General features: G+C 35.4%; 1 protein-coding gene across 8 annotated transcripts in view; it reads right to left on the bottom strand.

Annotated features, from left to right (window-relative positions):
* The window catches only part of Rab3-GEF (Rab3 GDP-GTP exchange factor), a 74,006-nt gene that overhangs the window by 24,116 nt on the left and 25,216 nt on the right, over positions 1–24,674 (bottom strand). For 3 of the 8 annotated variants that reach the window (XM_070110827.1, XM_070110831.1, XM_036371218.2), the window contains exons 2-20: positions 18,461–18,709; positions 16,104–16,477; positions 15,440–15,977; positions 15,016–15,377; positions 14,815–14,941; positions 12,906–12,938; positions 11,165–11,259; positions 10,919–11,102; positions 9,936–10,862; positions 9,669–9,857; positions 8,822–8,887; positions 8,004–8,340; positions 7,544–7,935; positions 6,991–7,476; positions 5,542–5,658; positions 4,984–5,241; positions 3,759–3,998; positions 3,418–3,690; positions 3,169–3,336 (exon numbers count right to left, since the gene is read on the bottom strand). In XM_070110827.1, coding sequence (XP_069966928.1) covers positions 3,169–3,336; positions 3,418–3,690; positions 3,759–3,998; positions 4,984–5,241; positions 5,542–5,658; positions 6,991–7,476; positions 7,544–7,935; positions 8,004–8,340; positions 8,822–8,887; positions 9,669–9,857; positions 9,936–10,862; positions 10,919–11,102; positions 11,165–11,259; positions 12,906–12,938; positions 14,815–14,941; positions 15,016–15,377; positions 15,440–15,977; positions 16,104–16,477; positions 18,461–18,583 — 5,289 coding nt within the window. In that variant the 5' untranslated portion in view covers positions 18,584–18,709. The remainder of the gene's footprint in view (positions 1–3,168; positions 3,337–3,417; positions 3,691–3,758; positions 3,999–4,983; positions 5,242–5,541; positions 5,659–6,990; positions 7,477–7,543; positions 7,936–8,003; positions 8,341–8,821; positions 8,888–9,668; positions 9,858–9,935; positions 10,863–10,918; positions 11,103–11,164; positions 11,260–12,905; positions 12,939–14,814; positions 14,942–15,015; positions 15,378–15,439; positions 15,978–16,103; positions 16,478–18,460; positions 18,710–24,674) is intronic. The other 5 variants (XM_070110830.1, XM_070110828.1, XM_070110829.1 and 2 more) reach the window with 5 other exon arrangements.

The raw sequence follows: 24,674 nt of genomic DNA, 5'->3' as shown, positions 1-24,674 counted from the left end.
TTCTCTCTAATAAAAATGGCGACTGTTGCTTGGTAAATTGTAAAAAGATGAGTGTTGTCCAACTTTTCGCTTCGCTTTGTTGCGCTTCGCCTCGTTGTAAACTCATACAAATGCATACATCGAACATATCTGCCAAAGCAAATGTATGTAGCAAAGCGAAGCAAAAGTTGCATGTGAATCAACCATAAGAAAACGAGTGTCTTTCTCTTCTCCTCGTCACCTCCTACAAACTAAGAGTTAGGAGTTGCCGCAACAAAATTCCCTCGTAAAACATTGGCTCTTAATTACCTTGGCTCTTAATCCACTTGCGATCATTCAAGCATGGAATTTTACTGCTCGTTCTACCAGAGAATTCTATATTCTAAGTTCTCTGGTTCTACTATCTAACCTGCTGTTGTCCGCTATACTTGTAAATAATCTGTTCGCTAACACCTAAGGATTGACCGCAAACTTTTTGTCCTTCGAGCGGGTCACTTATATATACCTATAATACCACGCAGATTGAGAAAATAATTTAGTTGCCAAGAGGATCGACATACATATGTACATACTACTAAAATACGAGGTGTGTTTAAAGGAAAAAGTGAATTTCAATTTTTCGCGGGCTGTGTACATTCGATTATCGATATTTTGTTTTTGTTATAATAGGACACATATGTTAATCAGGTGCTTTCATTAGGAGCCTTTTTCGATTAGTAGTTTGTTTTTGACAACAAAAAAGGTTACTCACGTGTTTGTGTGCTCTTCGATTTTTGACTTTTGAAAGAAATGGATCAAAGAATATATATTAAATTTTTTATTAAAAAGGAATAAAGTGCCCCAGGCACTTGAAATGTTGACTGTGGCATTCGGTGAGTCCACTTATCCCAAAAAAGTATAAGTGGTACAAGCGTTTTACAGAAGGCCGAGAAGATGTTGGTGGGCGTGGTTCCACCCCTAATAGGTTTAATGTGTATATCTCCTAAACCGCTAATGCTATAATAACAAAATTCACTTTAGCACCTCTACCTACAGTTTGAAAATGAGTAAAATGGGGTGACAACTCCGCCCACTCCCCATATAACGGTACTCTTAAAAAATGCTAAAAGCGCGATAAACCAAGCACTAAACACGCCAGAGACATTAAATTTAATATTATCTCTAGGATGTTATGAGATGACTTTATAGGATCCGGTTTCAAAAATAGTCCGTGGGAGTGGCACCGCCCACTTTTAGGTGAAACCCTATATCTTGAGATCTGCTTATTCTATTTCACCAAATTCGATACATAATATTCTTCTCATATTTCTATGTTATAATGCAATAATGGGCAAAATTGGACTACAACCACGCCTATTTTTCATATAACACCATTTTCAATTCCATCTGATTCTTTCACTTTTCAGTATGCAAATCAAGCAACAATGATTATATCGGGGTAAAACTTTGCAGGAATAATACGTTTAAAGTATGCCACCTTGTGACCAAAAATTGTCTAAATCGAACCAAAACTGTTCAAGCCCGAGGTACTGAATATGTAGACCCCAGTACCTCTAGTTGACCTTCTACCGAAAATATCGGTCAATCCACAAAGAAATCTCAAACGAGTATACCATTTGACTTTGCGAGAGTATAAAATGTTCGGTTATACCCGAACTTAGCCCTTTCTTACTTGTTCTTATTTATCTTCATTTTCCAATAGGTTTCGTCCTACTATTTTTTATCTACCCTGGTCTATAGTATATATGCATAATTAATTTCTAAACATTCAACGCAGTAAACTGAAATTTGCAAAAACTGTATTAAAATTATGTTTGCTCCTTAGCGGTGAAAGGGAATTGGATTCTTTAGTCGAACAATAATATATATTAAGATGATCAAAAAACTTCTTTTAAATATGTGGAAAACCCTTAGTTCAAATTTCTAACAGTGGCAATATTACATTTCGCTCAACAAAAACGTTTTCTGTCAAAAGTTTTGAGGTGAAACTACTCCACAATATTATAGTAGCAGACTTCATTTACTTATAACTCGCATAAGTCCAAAATAAATAATTTGTATTGACTTTTATCAACGCAATTCATTAGATGATGTAGGAACAGTTATAAAACTGAGTTTGGTTTAATATCTACAAGTGTATATGTATTGTGGCTCTTTGCTCTCCCGTGGAGCCATAGGGTACAATACATAATGCACGTTCAGTCAAATCGAACTGTCAAAAAGCGGAATTGCGATTCTTATACCGTTCTGTACATACAAGTATTTGGTCATGCTTCGTCAAATTATAGTCATTAATTTAGTTTTTTACTGTACATTTATAGATAATACCGAATGTTATTTTTATGAAAATAATACTAGCGCATAAATATGGGATTCATTTTGTGTAACTCAATAAAATTATTATCTACTGAATATTTCATATTATAGCCAGAAATTGTAAGGTCTTTGCGAATCAATAAATAAATAATTATTATTCTTTCAGTCTAACCTTTGTCTACAATTATTTCGCTTACAGTCTGTAGGCGCGAGTTTTAAATTCTCTAAGTAACTTTAAAAGCGTAGTTAATACATTTTTCATAGCACTACAACTTAAAGTTATGAAGAACAAAAAATATGTATTTTGTTACCACTTAAAAAATAAAACACTACAAAGCAAATAAGTACTTATACCGTAGTTTGTGACTATATTGTTTTTTTTTTTTTTATATTAAGTTCTGTATTTTAGTTTTTATCAACATTGGCAGTAAAATTTGTCATGTAAATTGAGAAGGTCCTTGCTTTACACAAAAAAAGAATGTAATAATAATTTTTTATTTTCACAATTTTACAATGGTATGATTATAAAAGAGAAGTAAATGAAGAAAATAAATTTCATCTTATGAAGTTGCATAATGAAAAGTAACGCAAAAAGTTGTTCATTGACGTAGCTTTACAATTTAATAATCTCACAAAAACATAAAAATTAAAATATTATTGAAAAGAGGCTTAAAAGTTATTGGGAAAATAGTTGAAATTGTTAATTATGTACTTAAAACATCTTCCCACAAATACCTAAAGTCTTTTTACACCATTAATGCTTATTTGCATTTCCGATATCAATTTTATAACTTTTGGGAATTTCGACAAACAAATAGTTTACTATATATATTAAGAATTGTATTTGTCACTATTGAAAATCAATTTACTTACCTTGCTATTGGCAAACAACAAACCAACACCCTCTAAGCACACCTGTAAAAGGCCACCCTCACCGGTGTTCATATCTTGCACCGGGAACTCACCGCCCAACTCCGGCACATTTTTCGGCGTACCGCTGCGTTCCATGGACTCCTTGATAGAGTTATACAATTCTCTGCACTGTTTTATATAATAGAATAAAAAAACAACAATAAGCATAAATTATTTTTTAATAAATATATTTCATTAAGCGCAACCCACCTTGCGCGTATAAAAACGATTGAGTTGTATCTGTCCGCCGTTGCGGCGCCAGAGGCAGAGTACTTTAGTTTTTGGTGAGTACGTCATGTTAACCAGACGCTCATAAAACCAGCGTTCGACAATTGTGCCGTCGACAGAGCGCACCACTAGCCCGTCGTCGCGCACTTCCATAAAGAGCAGCGGTCCGCTATTATCTGAACCGGGATGTACGGTGAAACTCTGACGATGCAGCAGTCTCGAACCGAGCGGTTTTAGATCGATGTCATTGCCATTCTATATCGTAAAATCGTAAGGTCATAATTTTAATTTATATACCAATAACTTTCTGTATAACTACTCACAAGATTATTTATTTGGTCTACAACATTATGCACTTCGGTCGAATAAACCAAACCAATGTGACTTTTGCCCAGAAGGCGTCGGATTTTCCGTCGAATCTCCTCTTTGTTTACACCAAGCATTACAAGTATGGCGGTGAGATTGTATAACATTGTGGAGAGTAGCCGATCCTCGTCGTGCTCTAAGCGTTTGCGTTCCTCATCGCTCAATGATTTGTAGCGTTCCATCATTTCGATGGGTCCCTACACAAAATTTTGCGTATATTAAAGTGTAATAAAGTATTGGAAAAAATGTTTCTGTAGTTTTGAGTTAACACACTCTGAGCTTATAAAGCAGAGCCTATAATCGAAAGATCAAATCGGTTCTACTACAATATAATCAAATCATAATAAATGAAGTCAAGGAACTTCACAGGTATCATAAATTCCATTTGTCTTACATTTTTGATACTACGTAAGTGAAGGAAACCGTTTATAATGATCAAGCACTATAAAATGTAAGGCCTGCATACACATAAAAACTGTATAGCCGTTTTCTGCAATTGAAGGATTGGTAGAATTTACAATAAGTCCGAAATTCGGATGGAGAATATTGTGGGAGAATGGCTTCAGCTTTAACCAATAAATTCATAAACGTATGGAGATCTAGATGCTAATTAAACTGATTTGAGTTAGTTTAGATGGCGGATAGACCAAAAGGTTACCACTTTAGGAAAACTAAAAATGAGCAATATGTCAGAAGTCATCAGAGGGCACTTACATCTAATATCTAATATAAATGGGTACATAAGATGAAATAAAATTAAAATTTTAAGAAATTCACTTATACTTGTATTGTCAAATGAATAGGTTGCAGCTGAAGCCATGACTGCGAACTGCTTTTTTTTGCTCTTATGTTGAAAAAATTTTCGGCTTGGAACACCTAAAGTACTTCCAGGATACGTCAAAAGATTCCCATATTATTCAAATGTATGGAAGTAATTTCCGGTACTTAATTTTTGGCGGTCGCTGTGGTGGTACCAAAACGACACGTTAACTGGCTTCCATTTTTATCTAGACTAACATGAAATTTTTTTCTATTTATATATATAGTATATTTGTGTTATTTACCATATATGTAAATATATAACCGATCAGTGTCAACTTAAGACTTTTAGGTCATTTTATTTTTCAGATAACATTAAGGCAGTAACATGAGTGATAGAAATATAAAAAATGATTTACTCACCTGATCCATACCAATCATATCACGCTCTTGACTCACTGCATCCAAGAAAGCATCCTCCCAGAATTGCATTTGATTCCACAAATTCGAACGATCCCTCCCAATTAAACCTTCGAACAGGTAGACTCTTGGACTGTCCGGCGATGGCGAGGAAGATGTGTTAATTAGATGTCCGCCTGTATAGCGAAAACCGGCGCTGAGCGTGGATTTGCCGGACCAAATATTACCAGAGCTTCGTTTCGAATCCTTCGAGGTTGTAGTCTAAATGACGTGGGAACATAGGTGAAGAAAAGGTTTAAAATATCAAATAAAAAATTGCTCAAAATAGCAAAAACACAAAATACTAATCTATGTGCAAGACAAAATGAGTAATTTGGAAATTTGAATTTGGTCAAATGCAAATTTAAAATTTTTCTGCAAACAAAAGAATTGATAAAAATAGGATGGTTCGCTTGCATTTCATTCAAAATTGTTGCATCACTTGCACAATCTAGCAAAAATCACTTAAAAATTACACTGAATATTTTACGATTTTTTTAATACTTTTGATATATTACTTACATTTTCATATTCGGTATCGGATACCGTTGAACGACAACTAGCGGGCATACGTACATTCAAACTACCGCCTGGCAGTAGGTCACTAACAACCGATAGAGCACCTGTGGAACCGGCACCCTATGAATGTATACCACAAAACAAGTCGCATTTCAATTCTTTGTTTCGAGTTTAACAACAACAAAACGCGTAACAAATGCATCTACACACAGTTAGGTATAATAATTCTACAAGCGGACTCAATACGTATGTATGTATATATATGTTATTTTATATGTATGTAGGAGAAATCCAATATTGAACTAGTTGGATTGTATGAAAGCATATAGGCGAATTGTTCTTTAGTGAAACAATTTTGGATATTCCCTATATAACACAAAATTTTAATCCTTAAACTAGTCAAAGTCCAATATAGTCGTCCATATATTTTTTAAATTTCTCAATATAAACAGGTCTATATAACCGGAATGGATCTAAATTTTTATCTTAATATTTACTTATTGCGCCAAAGGTATTCGGAGAAACGAAATAACTGATGAGATTAACAAAAGTGCCACCCGCTTGACTACCAAACCAGTACAGGGAATATGCAAGTCATTAACAACGATACATAATAAAATTTCCAAAAGAGCTGACAGACGGATCAGGGTGAGCTGTAGTGCCTTAGAGACATGCAAGATCGCCAAGATAATGTGCAAGATCCGGAAGAAAAACACATACGATTTTTAGTCTCATGAATCTCCATCTGGCATTACTAAGAATCAGTAGATAGGCGAGAAACGCAATGGAAAAGTGAAGTACTGTGACACTAAGTGAAGTAAATCGTGAGATCCAAGAAAAACAGGAACGCTTTATTTGATATTACTTTGAAAGTATAACTGTTCCTTACGATTCCGCTGTAGTGGGTCATAATCTTAGATTTTTCCTGCTACAAACAAAAAGGTTTGGAAAAGACCATGTGTTAAAGCAGAAGTCCTACCACAAGCCTAGTTTAAGCATATACTCGTATATCAGAAGCCAGACAGGCTTTTTAACTTTAGCAGTTTGGTTTTTTTGTGAGAACAGTATTCACATAAATATTTTTTAGTAAACCTCAGAACTTTCAAAAAAGATTGTGCGTAGGAAAATGCACTGTTTATCCCTCATGTAAAATAGATCATTTATGACGCGTTGTATCCATGCACTTTTGAAAAATATATGTCTCAACATGCTAAAATTATAATTATAATAATTATAATAATATTATTATAACTATAATAATTATATAATAATAATTATAATTATAATTATAATAACATGCAATCATAATAAAATGTATGTGTTAATTCAAACTGTAAACAAATCTACAATAACAACAGTGAAACATGCAAAACAATATAAATACACACATATTTAAGTACATAAACAATTAAATAAACAATAACAGCTATAAAAGTAGCCCACAAAACTTACGTCCGAGTCAAATGAAGTGAGTTTGCTTAGCAGCGCTGTGCGTTTCTGCACCAACATATCCTTAAACATTTCCGTTGTCGACTGTCCGTCCTGACTGTCGGCAGATGACATACGCCTGGCTGCCGCCGTGGTTGCGGCTGTATTAATCATTGGACCGACACGATCAATTTGCGAAGAACCTTTTCGTGACTCTTGTGGTGAAGCCCATTCACTGCCTAAACCGGAATGCGAATCCATGGGACTGGAGGGCGAACGCAAATTCTCACGACTGCCCATAGGGCTAGTGGCATGACTGGATAACAAACTGGAAGATATGTCGGTAGTTTCATTAAGCTCCTTACTCCAGTAATGTGTGTGCGCGATTTCCATCATTTGAAATATCGAAGCCATGCCGCCAAGGCCGAAGTTCGAAAAAGACACCTCAAACCCTGCAGTCAGCGCTTGCAAGCACTTTAGCATACCTTTCCAAACCGGTTTGGGTACGCACTACAAAGAAAACGGAAAAATGTATGTTTTAAATTGTGCGGAAACCAACATAGTCCATCACACTTACCACATCATCTATGTGATCATCAGGCATGATTTTCTTGTCCAGCGTCTTATTGAGTTTACTAAGAACCAGCGTGCGATACGACTCATCTTCCATGAGCTTTTTGAAACGATTCATCTTTAACCAGCCAACACCTTCGCCAGCCAAAACCTGCGTGGTGACATCTTTGAGGAAAGCCTGATTTTCCGTATTGCTGTGTGAACGCTCTTGATTTTGTTGGCGCGTAATATCTTCCTGCGTCTGCCCCGGACCGGAATGTTTGATAAGTGGTGTGCGTTCTACCAGACCTTTGCGACTGGGAAAGGGATCGAAATTGATGCCAGACTTGGCTTTTTGCTGCAAGCTGCCGCTGCTATATTGTGGGTGCGGTAGTTGCTGTTGCTTTTGCTGATTTTCTGCAAACATTTTGGGGTTTATAGAGATAACTATCTATTTATATATACAGTATTTTGAATGAGCTCACTCTTGCCACCGAACATGCCCGAAAACATGGTGGATGTCGATGAGGCCAGTCCATTGAAATCGGTGCCAATAGATGAAAAGAAGTTGCCACCCGAACTCTGCATTTGCTTTTGGGTAGCAATTTGTTGTTGTCCCACTATGTGTTGTTGTTCATCCACTTTTATTATGCCCTTTTTGGTAGCAGCTTCTTTGGCTGTCTTCGTTAAATCACCAATCGTTGACTTGCTGACGTAGGTTAGGTCATCGAAGGTGTGCTTACTGACCCCCGCAGCCTGCTTGGAGACTTCTAACGCTTGCTTAGATGCTTCGCCGGCAGCTTTCTTAGCGTGCAAGGTAAACTATAGAATAATGAACAAATAATTAGTGAAAACAAGGGAAGATACCAAATATTTTTTTGTTACTAAGGGTGTGAAATTTAAATCAGAATTGAGAAGAGTTTCTCAAAGCATAGGAAGATAATTGTGAAAAAGTGTGTGAAATCTCTTACAAAGGGACTACGAATTGTTAAAGCTACAAAACTCTATTAGTGTGTCTATTTAAAAAATTATAGTTTAATGCTTCGTGCGTGCGGCGAAATGTGTAACAGCGCCGAAAGAATCGTTTTTTATGAGTACGAATACCAACTTCAAATTCTAAATGACAGTTTATGATTTGAACAAAGCGTGTGTGGGGGCATATAAAGTGATATTTGAGAAAATCTGTGAATTTTTTGTGTTAATTTGTTTGGTGATTCGTCCAATATATTCTCAATTTCCAATCCAAGCCTCTTTTGTAAGTGCGGAAATTTTAATTATGAATTTGACACTCTAATTTACAAACCTTTTCAAAAGTGTGTCGCACTTTTTCATCTAACTCTTCGGGTATACTACCTTCCATTGAATGTTGCTAATAATATTTTTTCAGAAATCAAAAGTTTTTGGAAATTATGTAAAAAATTAACCAAGTAAAAAGTAAAGCAATCAAATATATAGCCAGGACCGAAATATATTCCTTTTTATTTAGATTAACATCCTCTAATTTGTTCTAAAGAGCTAAAACTCGGGTTTTAAATTCGCAGAATATTAAATGTGAGCAAAACTCGACTAAGGAAATAGTTTGCATTTTTAAATCCTTGAAATCAAAATATGTCTTGGATAAATCCATCATCCCGAAAGAACAGATTTAAAATATGTAAAACCATACATTCCAAAATCGGACAATAAATCTAATAAACGGACAGCCAAGACGTTTAAAAAGAGACATCGAACGCCCTCATTAACACTCTCCATGTTCTGGAAGTCAAAAACCACCTATTTCAGATGGGGAGCACAAGTTGTCTCGCAAAACTAGAACCATCAGACGTGAAGCTGCTACTTATTTAAAGCTCGTCCCTTGGCTTATTCACGTTAAATGACTAAATCATTCGGATGTGGTTTTAAACTTCTAGAGGTCATCTGCATGTTGGATAACATCATTGTTGTTCGATACAGCTAACAAATACTTTCACATATCCTCTGAAAAAGTGTTTGAAAATATCTCCCTATAAAATTTAGTATAGAATACTAAAAACTTTTAATTTTTGGGTGCTGTAATTACTATTTTCGGCCCCGGTTGATAAATAAATTACGCAGAAAAATTTTAGAAAGTGTCTCGAAATATTAAAAAATGCAATACTCTACAAACTTACTTTGTCCACTTGAGCTAAGAGACCCTCCTGACTGCTCTGGCGGGTTGTCTCGCGCACCAGTTCCTTTGCGTGCGAAGCAAAATTTTCGAAAAGTGAACCTTGTGAACCCTGTCTGCCAGGACTACTCGAGCTTGAACCAGAACTGCCGGTACGTGCGAGAATATTGGACACTGGTGGTGTTATTGGAGGCTGTAAATATGTATGTATATGTATATATATTGTAGAAAAGCTACAGAAAGATGTATTAAATTATGGAAATTGATTTACCGGACGCTTCTTGTCAACGCCGGTGTGATCTGCTTCGCCAGCATGACGCTGCTGCTGGTGATGTTGTAGCTGTTGTTTATGTGCAGATACCGGAGATTTTCTTGGCTCTCCTGCTTCATTAGTTTCGTTATCAATACTTGCAGCACGCAACGTCGCCTCAAGACGTTGTGCCGCAGGCGCTGCTAAATCGAAAGGACCAGTTGCTGATTTAGTTGGAAATTCGAATTCAGAATCGCGACTGGGCGAACTTAGATCCGAACGACTGGATGAGGACGAAATTGGCGATATAGCGCGTTGCGCTTCCTCATCTTCGCTAATTTCAATTTTCTTAGACATGCTTTCTGGATACTGTAAGGTTCTAGGTGGATGGTAAACCAAAGCGGGATCTAGATTTGATGAAAGTGTTTGTGGCACATTATGTGGTCGATTATGTGCACCGAAAACATCATGTATACTCGGCGACAGATCTGACGATACCATTTCCGAAACAAAATCACTGAGCGAGGAATAAGAGGAACTTGAACTCTCTGCGCCTTCTGAGTCGGAACCGCTTTCATCGGTTGGCTGACATTCCAACTGTTTCAATGAACGTAGGGCACCATTGAGTGAACTGCCATCATCCCAGACCGAAAACCGTATAGGCGTAAGCTGATGTGCAAACCATTTGGGCTTATCGCCAACCTGAGCTGGATCCATTACACCAGTTTGTACGCGCAAGAAGGCAACATTAGTGGGTGTCAATGACCACTCGGCGAGGAACTCTACTGCTTGTGTGCGTGCAAACTGATTAAGGAACTGTGTTGCACGTGGACGTGATCGTAGGAAACTGTTGATTTGGAATGCGACCACCGGCCGTGGATAAAGACGCAATGTGCGAGTATGTTCGGCAAAGTTGGCGAGAGTATTTTGCGCGTTGAAAAATCGAACCTGCAAGGAAATTTTGGTAAGAGCTTACAATAACTTAACACACATTTTATTCATACCATTGCGACGCGCGTAGCGACATCCACAGAGTCAACATCAGTGCCATAAATAAATGGATTCAATGCAGGGGAATTCATTGGGCTCGGCTGCCTCGAATGCGAACCTTGTGCCGACATCGAGCTGCGTTGGCTTGCATACGCTGACTGTGTGGGCGACTGTAGAGACAAGCGGACTTGCGAGACTCTTAAAGAAAATTAAAATTATTAGCGCTGAATACATATGGATTTCGTATTGCTAAACCTCACCCCAGTAAAGTTGGCTCTGTGAGACTGTCACGCACCGACGGCATGAGCTGTTGTGCTGAAATGGCCTGATTGGAAGCTGACATAGAAGATAGCGCCTGATATGGGAAGGGCATAAGTTTAGTAACCCACAAATCAAAAATATTATTGTGTTTGTATTTAGGTATATCTTTGGGTACTTAAGGGTAAATAATACTAGGAAATTTTATACCGTTATTAGAACTCAACTAAACGGAGCAACAAGAACATTACGAAAACAAAAATTTAGTACAAATCTGTTTTTAAGAGCCAAAATGAATCCTAGAGTGACATGCAATCGAATATGGAAACTTGGTTAAAGTGTGAAATGTGACAATATGTGGATGGATGATTTGGGAATGGACGCATTTAGGGCTGAGGGTGTTTGATCTACGGATACTTGAAGTGTTTTATAACAAAAGACGAAATAAAAATTAAAGGTAGACAGTACTATATCAAAAGCTATTACAGGAATAAGTTAAGAGAAAATATAGCTTATTTAACACAAAACTTAAAGTAAGGTAATGTTAAGAGCTTTATTCAAGTCACAGCACGAAGTAAAGAGATACATTTGTAGGAAATATTTTCGAAGATCATTTATCTGCTTTAGTTGCTGCCCAAAAACTTCGGTTTGATTCCTACTTCAATAATCTTTATGTTATAGGTTAAAGCCTTGCATCTCAATTTTGATGTCTTTTAGAAAATTGTCTCTAATAATATTATATATGTATATCGGTTCAAAAGTAAAAAAACATATTTCACTGGTAGTTTTTTGTAGGACTCTTACGGACTGAAAAATTACAAAGCTGAAAAATTAATTATAAAACGGTAAATCAGACTCCTAATGTCGCTGTTATTTAACTTAAACATATTTGAAATGTAAAAAAGACTGGATATAAATCGAATTTCGACATAAATCTCATAATATTCACCGAACGTTCAACAGGATCGAGCAATGGATGAACAAAGAGTTCTGTAAAATTCTATAATTCTAATGCAATAGAGAATTTGTTTCTCTATTTCTCTAAGCAGAATATTAATTAATTTGTAAATATGTCAATAAATTTTGGTAGTTTAATACCCCCGAATTCTTCATCATATTTTATGTAATAGTTCCGTGCCAGTTGAACGTGTTTTATTTGCCAAGAGAGAACTTTACACTGTAAAATGTTGACTGTTTTGTTTTGGCGTTATCTTCCATTTAAGAGCCCAAGAAGGTCAAAATATAGATTACTTTGAGGTAAGAGTCATACTAAGTAGAAGTTCTTTTTATTTCAAATAGGTCCACATAAGTGTGCTTCAGGTCCCTCAAGGTTATGGTATTATTAAATTTAAATCCCAGTTCGTGATTAAATATTTTTATATTTTTTGGTTCTATCGAAATTTCATTGTCTTTAAACGCTAATATCATTTTATTCTCTGAGAAATATAACTTTGCTCTAGTAATGTGGGAAACACTTTTATATCAATAAATACTAATTACAATTTGAATAAAACAGAATTTATAACATATTGAATTCCTCTAAAAAGAATGAGTAAACACTTTTCTTTACAAAACACCAACAAAAATATGCATATCGAACAAAAATAACAATTATATCAACGAAAGGAAAGTAAGTGTACTTATGAAATTTTATGAAAACGCATGCCAACTTAATAAACAGTTAATGAAATGTTAACAGTTTTTCCTTTCATAAGTGTTAGATGACAAATAAAAGATATTTACACCGAGTCCAGCTTCATCCATAAGTTGCATAGCCTTTGTTCATGTAATAAAATTTCGAAAGAAAACAGTTTGTATAAGAATAATCAACGTATTAACTGTACATGTAGTATGTAGTGAATGAGAGAAGAGTAATAGCAGTAGATTAATGAAATACTTAGCGTGAAAGAGATAGCAAAAGTATAGTAAGCATAATGGGTGTGGCGTTGCGAACGATTATTTTTAATGAAAACATTTAATATTTCATTCAATATAGTTTGAAAAAACCTTACTCAACAAGTTTGCCTCAAAATAACGACCTTATATGAGTATTAGACAATTTAGTAATTTTCACAGAAATTGTATGCAGCCAATTGCCTATAGTATCGATAGCATTTTATAAGGATTTGCTTACGTCAAAGTCACTGAAAGCAATCAAATCATTCAACATTGTTATTATTTCATTTTATTAAATATTTATAAAATCACTTTTCGAGCCAAATTGCCAGCCAGAAATTTAAGCCAATAACAGTAGTAAAAGTGAAATCAAAATTAAAAAAACTCAAACTGTTTATCCTAAAAACCCGTAAGTGAGCAACACACAATAACATTTTCGTATTATTTATTGAAATTGGGGGTTCCTTTACCAAAATTGGTGAAGTGTCCGTCCCAGAAATTCAAAATAAAAGTTTTCAAAATATTTAATCTCAACGCCGTACCCTCTATATGAAATGAACCGACTGCGTAAGTAATATTATATTAGTTTAAACAATATTATTTAGGAAAAGCATAACATGGCTTACTAATGCCAACTTCATACATAATGAGTTTATTGAACAACAATTTTTAATGGAATGTAATGAATTAAAGGAAATAATATCCAAAAATTAAAGGCAACATCTAATATTAATAAAAATAAAAGCTATAAAATCATTATACAAGATATACTAAATATACATCAATAAACATAAATGTATATAAATAAAAAAATAAAAATTGTTTATTGCAGTTTACACTATGCAACGAATTGTGGGTTATTGTTTTGAGGGTGAACAAAACCAAATTTAAATTATAGTATCTAATACTCGGCAAAACTATACTTCAAAGCTTCGTTATATTAAATATATTGCAGACATTTTTAATATAATTTCGCCAGGGAGCTTAAGGGTTGCTTAAAAATCAAATTTTTAATAAATTACATCGAACAATTTTTTTGATAAGTCTCTTAAGACCGACGTAAACTAAACACAGTTTCTACAATCCAATGACTACCATGAGTTACTCTCTTCTTAAATTGGGTTGGTTCACCCCCGAAAATACTTATACATCAAGAGTTGCACTGTGTTCTTTAATGCGAAATTAATATGTAAAGCTGATTTAGCCAATTTTAATTTCCGCTAAGCCAAAAAACAAATATAACACACATATGTTTACAGTTAGCTGCACTGTTAAAGAATCTCTTCATATTATTGTAAATTGTAAATAGGGGTATTCAGACCGACCATATTAATCTGGTAATTTGTTAGTTGATACTTCGTTAAAATACTTTACTGTGAACATACTATTTGCTCTATCTCAGTAGTGTGGTAAATTTTGTTCCAAAACCGTTAATTCAATTTTATTAAATATTTGTATAATTTGTCTAAAATTATTTTGTAGTGAACGCAAAACAAACAGCTGATTTAATAATGCCAAACAACGAAAAAATTATCAAGACTGGTACTGCTTCACTCGGTGGATCGATAATAAGTTAATTTTCAAAAACAAAATGCACGTAAGAAACTACTGAATAACGAATTAATAAAGCTGGTGTGAATATCCCCAACATTTTTTATTTTTTTATGTTGTTGGGTGAAGAGATTTAGAAAAGTTCCGATAACCAAATTTTTCAAACTGTCAACGCTCTTCTCTTTTGTAAAATTATACTACTTACTTGTTTCAGGTGATTCTTGAGTATAGTGCCTTCAGGCTCTGGCAGAGGTGGTATCTCTTCATAACCGCCAGTTGGCGGTGATAACTTTGTTGAATCCAAGTCCACAACCCAGATGTCATCCGGCAAGCTAATTTTTAAAAATAATTAAGATCAAGTTCCTTCTCTCTCTATCTCTTTACTTTAAAAATTGTAAGTACTCACCGGAAATTCTTTTTGTACATAAGAAATGTTGCTGGCACACCAATCACGAACGGTGTTGGAGCCAGCAACAATTGTTCGGCGCAACTCAGACATGTCGGCAGTAACGGTATCACCGGGAACATATACTCCAATGGATAGAGCATTGTGACGAATGCCATTACCGACATGGAGAGCGCATTATAATCACGTGACTGAAACAGCACTTTATTTTCCAGCATGATCAAGGTCCAGACCTTCAGACACGTCTCTACGCCCAGCAACTCCAGCGGCAAATGCAGCGGAAAGTCGACAAGCGAGAAACGTGTATGATCTGGCAATGCGAAGAGCAGCGGCTCATGCACGGTGGGTGAGAGCACCTCAACCTATGAGTGACCACAAACTCATATGATTATTAAATAATTGCTAACAACTAATTAGAGAATACCTCAACGCGTGTAGAGCCCGGTACAGGTACTGGTGTGGAGAGCAAACGCAAGATCCACGTTTCAATCTCGCGCACATCGTGCAATACTATGGACGAGGTAGCTTCGGCGCTGGCATGACCAGTGAGCACCGTCCAAACATTGTCACGATTTTGCTTTTGTGAAGCGCCCAAACGTTTGGGCGATGACGACTCATTGCAGGCATCGATCAGCTTCTTCAGTATGAATAAACACTCTCGAAATGTCGAGAAGAACGGATGATGTGAGATGATGCATAACGAGGTGAGCGATTGATTGCGTAGCTTCGTGCGTTTACGTGAGGCACGTGGCGACGGCGAGTGGCTGCCGCCCGATTCCGAATCCGCAGATGGCGCCATCAAACCCAGTTTGGGTACTTGCTGTGGATAACTTTGCTGCTGTTGCTGTGACATGTGTCCGTGCCCGCCATGCGCTAAGTGATGCTGATTCGGCGGATCCGAATCACGTCGTGATGTCATTTCACGATCCGAATCACTTGGAGCGACGTTACTTCTGTAGTCGCTAGAAGAAGTTAAGAGGCCGTAACTATTACAAGAAATACGCCGTTTAGCATCATGTGTTCTATGACGATGTGTTTGTGTTTATGATGAGTATGTGCGTGATAGAATATATGTACAATTAACTTGCCTACTAAAAGCTGAGTCTGAGCTACGCTCCATACTCTTGCGCCAGGACTCACGTCGGAAAGCAGAGCTCCGCCGACCTCTTGTGCTTTGTCCTAGTCCAGCAACACCGTGGTTGCCGCTCATAGCTCCTCGATCCACATTCGCTGTATGTCGTTCAATGGGCCGATAAAAATTAACACAGATGCCATAACGTGTCTTGCCCGAATCTTTGTCGGTAAGTGCAAATACAAATGACGTCATGTCACGTATAGCTGAACCTGTGCGCCGCGGTCCTACACTGGTGCAGCCTTCGGGTTGGCAGAAGTACACCATGTCTAGGGGTAGTGGAAAGTCGCTGTGATCTGAGGGCGGATAGCGACGCAACAATTCCGGTATCTGAAAAGGGCGGTGCATTAAATATTACAAATTTGATTACATACATCTGTTTTAAAGTTTTATAGCATAAAGCTTTATATTATGTATCATTTTGAAGCAAATTTTATATTTACTGATCTTCTTTTTATGTATGTAAGTACCTTAAAACTAGTTCGACAAGGTAAGTCGCTTCTTAAGTATATCGGCTTTTAAGTAAAATTAGCGGTGTTATAGATACCGAATCCATCAATGTTTCCCAAAACCAGTTATTAGATGACCTTTTACGGACATTTGAACTACAGATTGAAAATGCGTGCATTAATCACAAAACAACTGAATGAGCACTGCATTTTGGTCAAACTTTAGATTACTAGAAATCTTGTTGCTCTTCTTCTATACTAATATCATTAAGACGAAAGATTTGATTGTTTGTTTGTTCGAATTGAATAGATTGATTTGGAGAATCCCACCAAGCTACAGTCTCTCCGGTGAACATTGGCTGTATTGAATTTTCATAAAAGTTAGCGATTCATACTAAAACGCCAATAATGTACCCAAGGTGTAAAAAAATAAGCAATATATTGTAGAACAAAATAATGTAGTATAACTTTGCAGAACATATAATTATCAACCAAAAACTGTCGCGACAGCATACGTCTAACTATTATACATAGTTACGTGACAATAAGTGTGCTTTTATTAAAAAAAAATAAGTAAATTGCAGCCTTTGTAAAAGTTCTTTATTCGTACCTTAGTATTAATCCTTATTAAAATTAATTATTTCATATTCAAGACTGATCCACGTGAGGGGTGTCAATGTCATAAAATAAAGTACAGCGCGGCACACTCGCCTAGTTGGCTCTCTACGAAGCGGTTGTGTGTAAAATTGAATACTTACAAATAATACTAGCTCGTATATCGAGTATACCGATGATCCCAACTGATCTACCAATCCCATTTAAACGGCTTCAATTTCTGATAAGCACATCTTTCGTGTTAACTATTAACAAGTCCCAGGGTCAAACCTTCGAATTAGTATAGATCGACTTATGAAAATAATGTTTTACTCATGGCCAACTCTATCGCGGGTCGGAGCTCCTGAAAATCAATTAATTTGCTGCTACAAAATAAAGCAAGTTCTAAAGCCCTGACTCAATAAATTTATTGGCTTTTGTTTTGTATACATTAGATTTGTAAAACCTTTTAGAAACATTAAAAATAAAAATAAACTAATCAAATATTAAGAAAATACCTAATAATACAAATAATATAAAATATAAACAAAAATAAATAGGTAAAAAATACTTAATGTCCGGATTTTGTTTATGATTATAAGATTTTTTAGTAACCTTACTTACAAAGAAGAGAGCATTAGTGTGAGTGTTAAAATTGATAACTTGAAGTGTTTGTTTAATACCCGTGAGAAGCCTGCTAGTCTCTTTATAAAATATGAACTATAGAAATTTTGTGGGATTAGTGACTAACTACTTTTTAACAGAATAAACACCTAATTTTCTTCGATAAGTAAGAGATTATTATTATTTAAAAATGTTTTTAAAGATGGATCCACAAAAATCAAAAATTAAAAGTCTAATTATGCATATCTACCCCTAAATCGGGTAAATTTAAGAAAATCGTACATTTACTTGGAGCCTTTATAAACTCTGAGTTAACAATTATACACAAAATAAAACAGAATGTCTAAAATACCTGCTCTAAAATTATAATGAACTCTTAACCGAACTTTTATTAACAAAACTCTCAATAATTTCGAATTATATGGGATACCTAATAAAACGGCTAGTCGCGTTTCCAATGCTACCATGCCACCCCACTAAGTGTTTTTTTGACACGAGAAATTGTCACATAAAAAATTATCAGCCGTTTCTAACATGCTCAGCTCATTTATTAGTTTTAATATCATTAGGATATATGCATATGACATATGTATGTTTCTGTTTTGGTGTCTGAAAAAACACCAACATTGAAATTTGAAATTTTCACCTGTACGGGAGGCGTTTTATTGCCGGCCAATCCTTTCGGCATGGGCGGAGTTGTGCGTGCACCCACAATAGCCATGTAGTCCACCAGACGTGGACATAACGATAGTTTTTGGTGTTCAGCCATTTTACACGTTTTTGCTTAAAATTTATTGTCTTAAAAACTGATGGCCTTGTGTAACTGCAAGCAACGGATGAAGCTGCTCAGGCTGCGAAGATTGAGTTTAATATTTTTTTGTTGACTTATGTGTGACTGCAAAAAAGAAAAGAAAGAAATTGTTCAATATATGTATGTCAATATTATTAATAAACAATTTTTCTCTCAATTTTATAAATAATCTTAGACCCATGACCCATAAATTATCTTAGACCCAGATCATTCCTTAGGTTTACAGTACACTTTAGAGTCCTAAATACGTGTACAATTTAACACTGGTAGAATATTGAAAATTCAGTACGTAAAACTTTAAACTCGTTTTTAACAAAACTTCTTTCCTCAAATCGAGCGACGTTGGTCCTCGGATACTATTGTATTCACTTGAAATTTAATTTGTAATTTCTGAGTAACATTCAACTGCGTACGATTTTTTGTTAATATTGCCTTTTTTTGTAAACAATTTACCTTTATCTTTAATTATATGTAGAATAAAATATAGAAAATTTTATTTTGTTTTTTATTTTTTTAGACAACTTGAGTTCTTGGAATCATCGTCGCCCAGTTAGGCTCAACACATGTCTAATCTGAGTCTGAGTGAAACAAATTAGATTCCTTTTCCTTAATAAAAAGATAAATTGTTAAAATTATGCCTTTTTAAGGCTCTATACTGAACTAACCCCTTAAGCGTAAAGAAAATCAAGTTTAAAAACTAATACTCGCATTAAGTTTAAAAACCAACTTACAGCACTGAATATTTGTAGCACTTTTTGCAAAAATATTTAAATCAATTCCCATAATTAATGAACCATTAAAAATTTCGGCCGATAGTTAGTTTTTAATGTATTACCGTTAGCGCATAAATAAAAGAAATATATTACAGCTTTTCGGCGTTCGTAGAATGAAAATGCTTTGATTGTTGCAAATTGTCGATTTTAAAAACAATATCACTAGCTCTAGCACTTGACCACACAGCGTGTGTCCTTGTGAATTCTCACGTGTCCTGTACGGCATTCAATTAACGAAGTTTGTTGACTCTTTGTCTGGTTGCCCGCAGAGGTCCGTGAACAGGTGGATTACGGTACGTTTGCTGACACAGGTGAACAACATCGTAAATTTTTTAAACCTGCTGTGACTTTTTGCCTTTTAATGGATTTTATGGTTTGACGTTATACTTTTATGTGTAACTGTATGTGTCCATACAAATAAGTTGGTTTACCTTGGAGAAATATGTCTTGTCAATAAAGACGGCTAAGAATGCAACAAATTATAAGAGTATAAGTGGGTGAATTGAGTTTTACTTTTTAATTTTGCTTTTCACTTCTATTCAACTTTTGCCAATTTAAAAAGCGGTGAACTTAACGCTATTTGGGCAAACCCTATGTGTTGTTCACTTTCAAAAGTTTGCTATTATTTACCATAAATTCACTAAAGAACGTTCAGAAAAGAAGTTATAAAATTATATTTTTCCATTAATACATTCATGTTTTTTCGAGTTTCCTCGGGGTGACCATACGATCTCTCCAAAATCTTTGCATGAAAAAATTTAACTAAATCGGAATGATGTTGATACAATGAGATCATTAGCATTATGTGTATCAAAATGATTTTGTAGAATCACCTTGCTTAATTTTCGAACACAAACTATAGGCCAAAAATTGAATCATGATTTCAGCAGAAAACTATTCTGAAATCAAATTTACAGTATTGGGTTAGACATATGTTAACTACGGGTCCGTAAAAAACAGATCATTATCTTGATTTTGATCGTTCAGTTTGTATGGCAACTGAATAACTATAATGGTCCGATCTGAGCAGTTTTTCGGAAATTGTAGCATTGAACAATAAATTCCGCTAAATTTCGTGAAGATACCTTAACAAATAAAAAGTTTTCTATACAAGGACTTCAGTTTGGTTGGTCTGTTTGTATAGAAGCTATATAATACACTTAGTTGTTTGATTTGAACAATTTGTTCGCAGATTGCAGCGCTGCTTTGAATAATAATCCGTGAAAAACTTCGTTAAAGTACCTGTCAAACATACAAGTTTTCTATGCAGGGGCTTGATATTGATCGATCAGTTTGTATTGAAAGAAAAGCACCCAAACTGATAGCCTATGCAGACTACATAGCTATACTAGTGATAGGCAAGTTCCAAGACACAATTAGTAGCGTGATGAATAGCGCTCTAGAAGTCATACACCAATGGGAATTATTAGCTAACCTAGAGGTAAATGCCGGTAAGACGGATATGGTACTATTTACAAGAAGGTACAAGATCCCGTCATGGAAACCCCCGAGGATCAGCAGAATAGAGTTAACTACTAAGGATCATACCAAGAACCTGAGAGTAATTTTAGACAGCAAACTGACGTGGAAACTCATTATGGAGGAGTGGGTGAAAAATGCCAGTTTTGCTGGGGTCAACATGGTGGCTATCAGCTGCCCTTTTGAATATAAGTTTCAGAGCGGTAGTCAAGTCATCTTATTTTACGGTGCCGATGCCAGTAAAATATCATACAGGAAACAGTTGGAGCGAATACAACGGCTCGCTGCTTTCTGCATAACAGGAGCACTAAGAACCTCTCCAATGGCTGCACTTGAAAGGTTACTCTACCTGCCATCAATTTACATTGCAGTGAAAAGCTTAGCAGCGGAATCAGCTTAAAGATTGGCGGCGTTACCCAATGGCATGGGACTCAACAGCGGAACTTTTAATATAAACACTAATGGATAAAAAATGGCTAATGGAGTAGGGGAGATATATTGCGTGGAACTAGATCTCAGGCGACCCTTTAAGCTGCCGGAATATTGTCGTCTCTTCCCGGCAGAAGTCTTTGCGGTCAGGAAAGCTGCTGAGATAGCTAACAACGCAGGAAATTACATAAAGAATATAAACATATACGTCGATAGCCAAACGGCAAATAAAACAATAATCTCACATAGTATTGCCATTGGAAGAATAGGGGCAGTAGATAGATCCGCTAGACTACTGAACCAGTTCAGCAAATACACAAGTCGTTACACAACGAAATTTCCAAAAGGACTGGAAGTTGAATCTGGGTGAGATGGAATGCCTTAGGGGCATACAGGAACGCCAAGATCATGTGCATGAGAGTGGAAGGAATCGCGCAAGCTTTCTACTCACATGGTCTCTGAAAGACTGCAGGACGGTTTTTGGTCTAAAAAGACCTGTAGATCTATGTATGACATGACAGCCAGCCAGTGTAACCTATGTCCTATAGTTGTTCAATATCGTCGGGTCCGACAAATAAACAGCTTCTGGAGAAAAAATAACGTGTGAAAAATTTATCGATATCTCAAAAACTTAAGGACTACTTTGCGTATAAATAGACGGACAGAGGGACAGACAGACGAGCATGACTAAATCGACTCATCTCATCACACTGATCAATTATATATATACTTTCAGGGTCTCCGACGTTCTTTTGGGTGTTACATACTTCGTGGCAAACTTAATGTACCCTGTTCAGGATATGAAAATATAAGGTGCACTCTCACACATGTCGATATGTTTTTTGTACGGCTAAACATTAACTTTTTAAGTCATCAGCCGTACAGACCGCACATACCGTACAGATCTCACTTGGTACCCTTGACCTTTATTTTCGCTCAAATGTAGAAAAAATGCTCGTATGTTGTCAATAATAGGAGTCTTACATGTTTCTAAAATTCTTGATACCATAATCCCAAATTTAATTGGCCTGGACCGAATGTTTCGATATTTGTTTAATCGAAAAATTGTATTATTATCGAAGGTGTTGTCAAGCACCACTTAAAAAAAAATTTAAACTTAAACATTTTTATAGAATTTTGTTTATTTATTTCCAATATTATAGTATTTTCAATAAGAAATATTTTAAACGTCTAAGACTAAACCTCGAAAAGCATTTATTTTTTAAATTATCAATAACTACAGTTTTTTAGTAATTTTGAAAGCATGGAAGAAACTTTTGAAAAATAAGGATATACTCTTGCAACATGTTGCTACAGAGTATAATAATTTTGTTCACCTAACGGTTGTTTGTATCACCTAAAACTAATCGAGTTAGATATAGGGTTATGTATATATAAATGATCAGGATGAAGAGACAAGTTAAAATTCGGGTGACTGTCTGCCCGTCCGTCCGTCTGTACAAGCTGTAACTTAGGTAAAAATGGAGATATCTTTATGAAACTTGGTAGACATGTTTCTTGGTACCGTGAGACGGTTGGTATTGCAGATGAGCGTAATCGGAAGACTGCCACGCCCACAAAACACCATTAATCAAAAACAAATAAATTGCCATAACTAAGCTCCACAATAAGCTACAAAACTGTTTTTTGGTACACAGGATCATATATGGAGGGGCATCTGCAGTTTAAATAAACCTATTCCATCATGTGTTCAATATGCGGACCCCAGTTCCTACAGCGAAGATTTTATTGAAAATATCGGTCAATCTGTGAGATATGTTATAGAAATTCGAAGAGAATCCTTTTCTGATTATAATATGCCTGTATACCAAAAATGGGTTGTATCGGGTCAATAATTCCTTTAGCCCCCATATATCTAATAGAATGATTTTCGAACTACTGACTGGCCTTATATCGCATATTTTAGCAAATAAGTAAGATACCTTAGAAAAATTTACTGGAAGTATAATATTGAATATACTATAGTTTAATGCCGAAATTATGTGAAATTGGTTCACAAATTACCCAAACTATCTATACTACTTATATTGATTGCCAAACCGTAGGATCAAACGAAGCGAGCAATTGTCTATGTAGTAGAGAAAGATAGAACCTAGTCGTTATAGAAACCTAGTGATAAATTAATATGATTTAACTCAGTAGCTCAATACTTTTGTTAACATTTATCACATAACCTCAAACTTTATGTGAAAAACTGTAATAACCAACTTTTTGCTTTTTTGATTTTTATTTAACAAAAATTTTTTAATTTTTATTAAAAAAACATTTAGTAAACTAACCCAAACACATTGTATTTTTTGATTTAATGAATTTATTTTTCACCTTATTTTGACTTAAAATAACGTAAAATATCTGATGTTTTAAAAAGTCGGTATGCTTTTTTTCATTGAAATCTCTACTTTCTGATGGATTTCATGCTACTATTAATATTTTTTACTTTTTACATCTTTCGAAGGCCGTTATATATAAAAAGTCGGGAGTATTCTTAAGTTTTGACTATTCCGTTCGTGGTACGAGAGGGTATAGCTGCCAAACAAACTGAACGATCGGTATCAAGACCTTGTATGGAAAACTTTTTTATTTGACAAGATATCTTCACAAAATTCGGCATGCATTATTCTCCAAGATAACGCTACAATCTCCAAATAAATTCTTCAGATCGGACCCCCTATATAATATAGCTCTCATACAAATAGGTCGATCAAGCTCTTGTACAGTAGCTACTTTATTTGTGAAGGATATTCTAGCTTCGGTGCAACCGAGGTTGGCTTTTTTTTCTTGTTTCTAGCTTTTTTGTTCACTACACGTTTTTTATATATATTTTTAGCGTATTATTTTAGTTAGCAGCTGGGTACTATATGGATGAAGATGATTGATGAGACATTTATAACTTAAATAATATTGTACTTCAGCCCACGCTAGGTCTCCAAAAATACTAGTCTTTCTTCACACAATTCTCAGAGTCATTCCTTCAACAAATCTCATTTTCCTTAGTACTAATGTTCCGTGCACTATTCTAAAGTAGTAAACGTTATTTTCTTGAATTTATTAAATTCTCTATTGTCGAACGCGTTGGTTAAATTCTATTCTAAAGAAATACAATTACAGCTAAATACATATGCATATAAGTAATATGCTTGTTTATCAGTCTAACCGCAGCTTAATAAATTGCACTTATGACAACTGCACTTGAATACTATTACTGCACACACACACACAGGCGAATGCAAATGAATTATGGAAATGTGGCTGCAAAGATAAACGTTAACAATGCAATCTAAAAATGAAGTAAGGCAAAAGTGAATGAAAGGAAAATTTGCATGTATTAGCACCACACGGCGTATACG

This window comes from Bactrocera oleae, chromosome 5 (genome assembly GCF_042242935.1).
Source record: "Bactrocera oleae isolate idBacOlea1 chromosome 5, idBacOlea1, whole genome shotgun sequence".
Classification (NCBI taxonomy): Eukaryota; Metazoa; Arthropoda; class Insecta; order Diptera; family Tephritidae; genus Bactrocera; species Bactrocera oleae.
The sequence above is the reverse complement of the archived record's forward strand: the minus strand, read 5'-3'. Positions and strand labels throughout refer to the sequence as shown.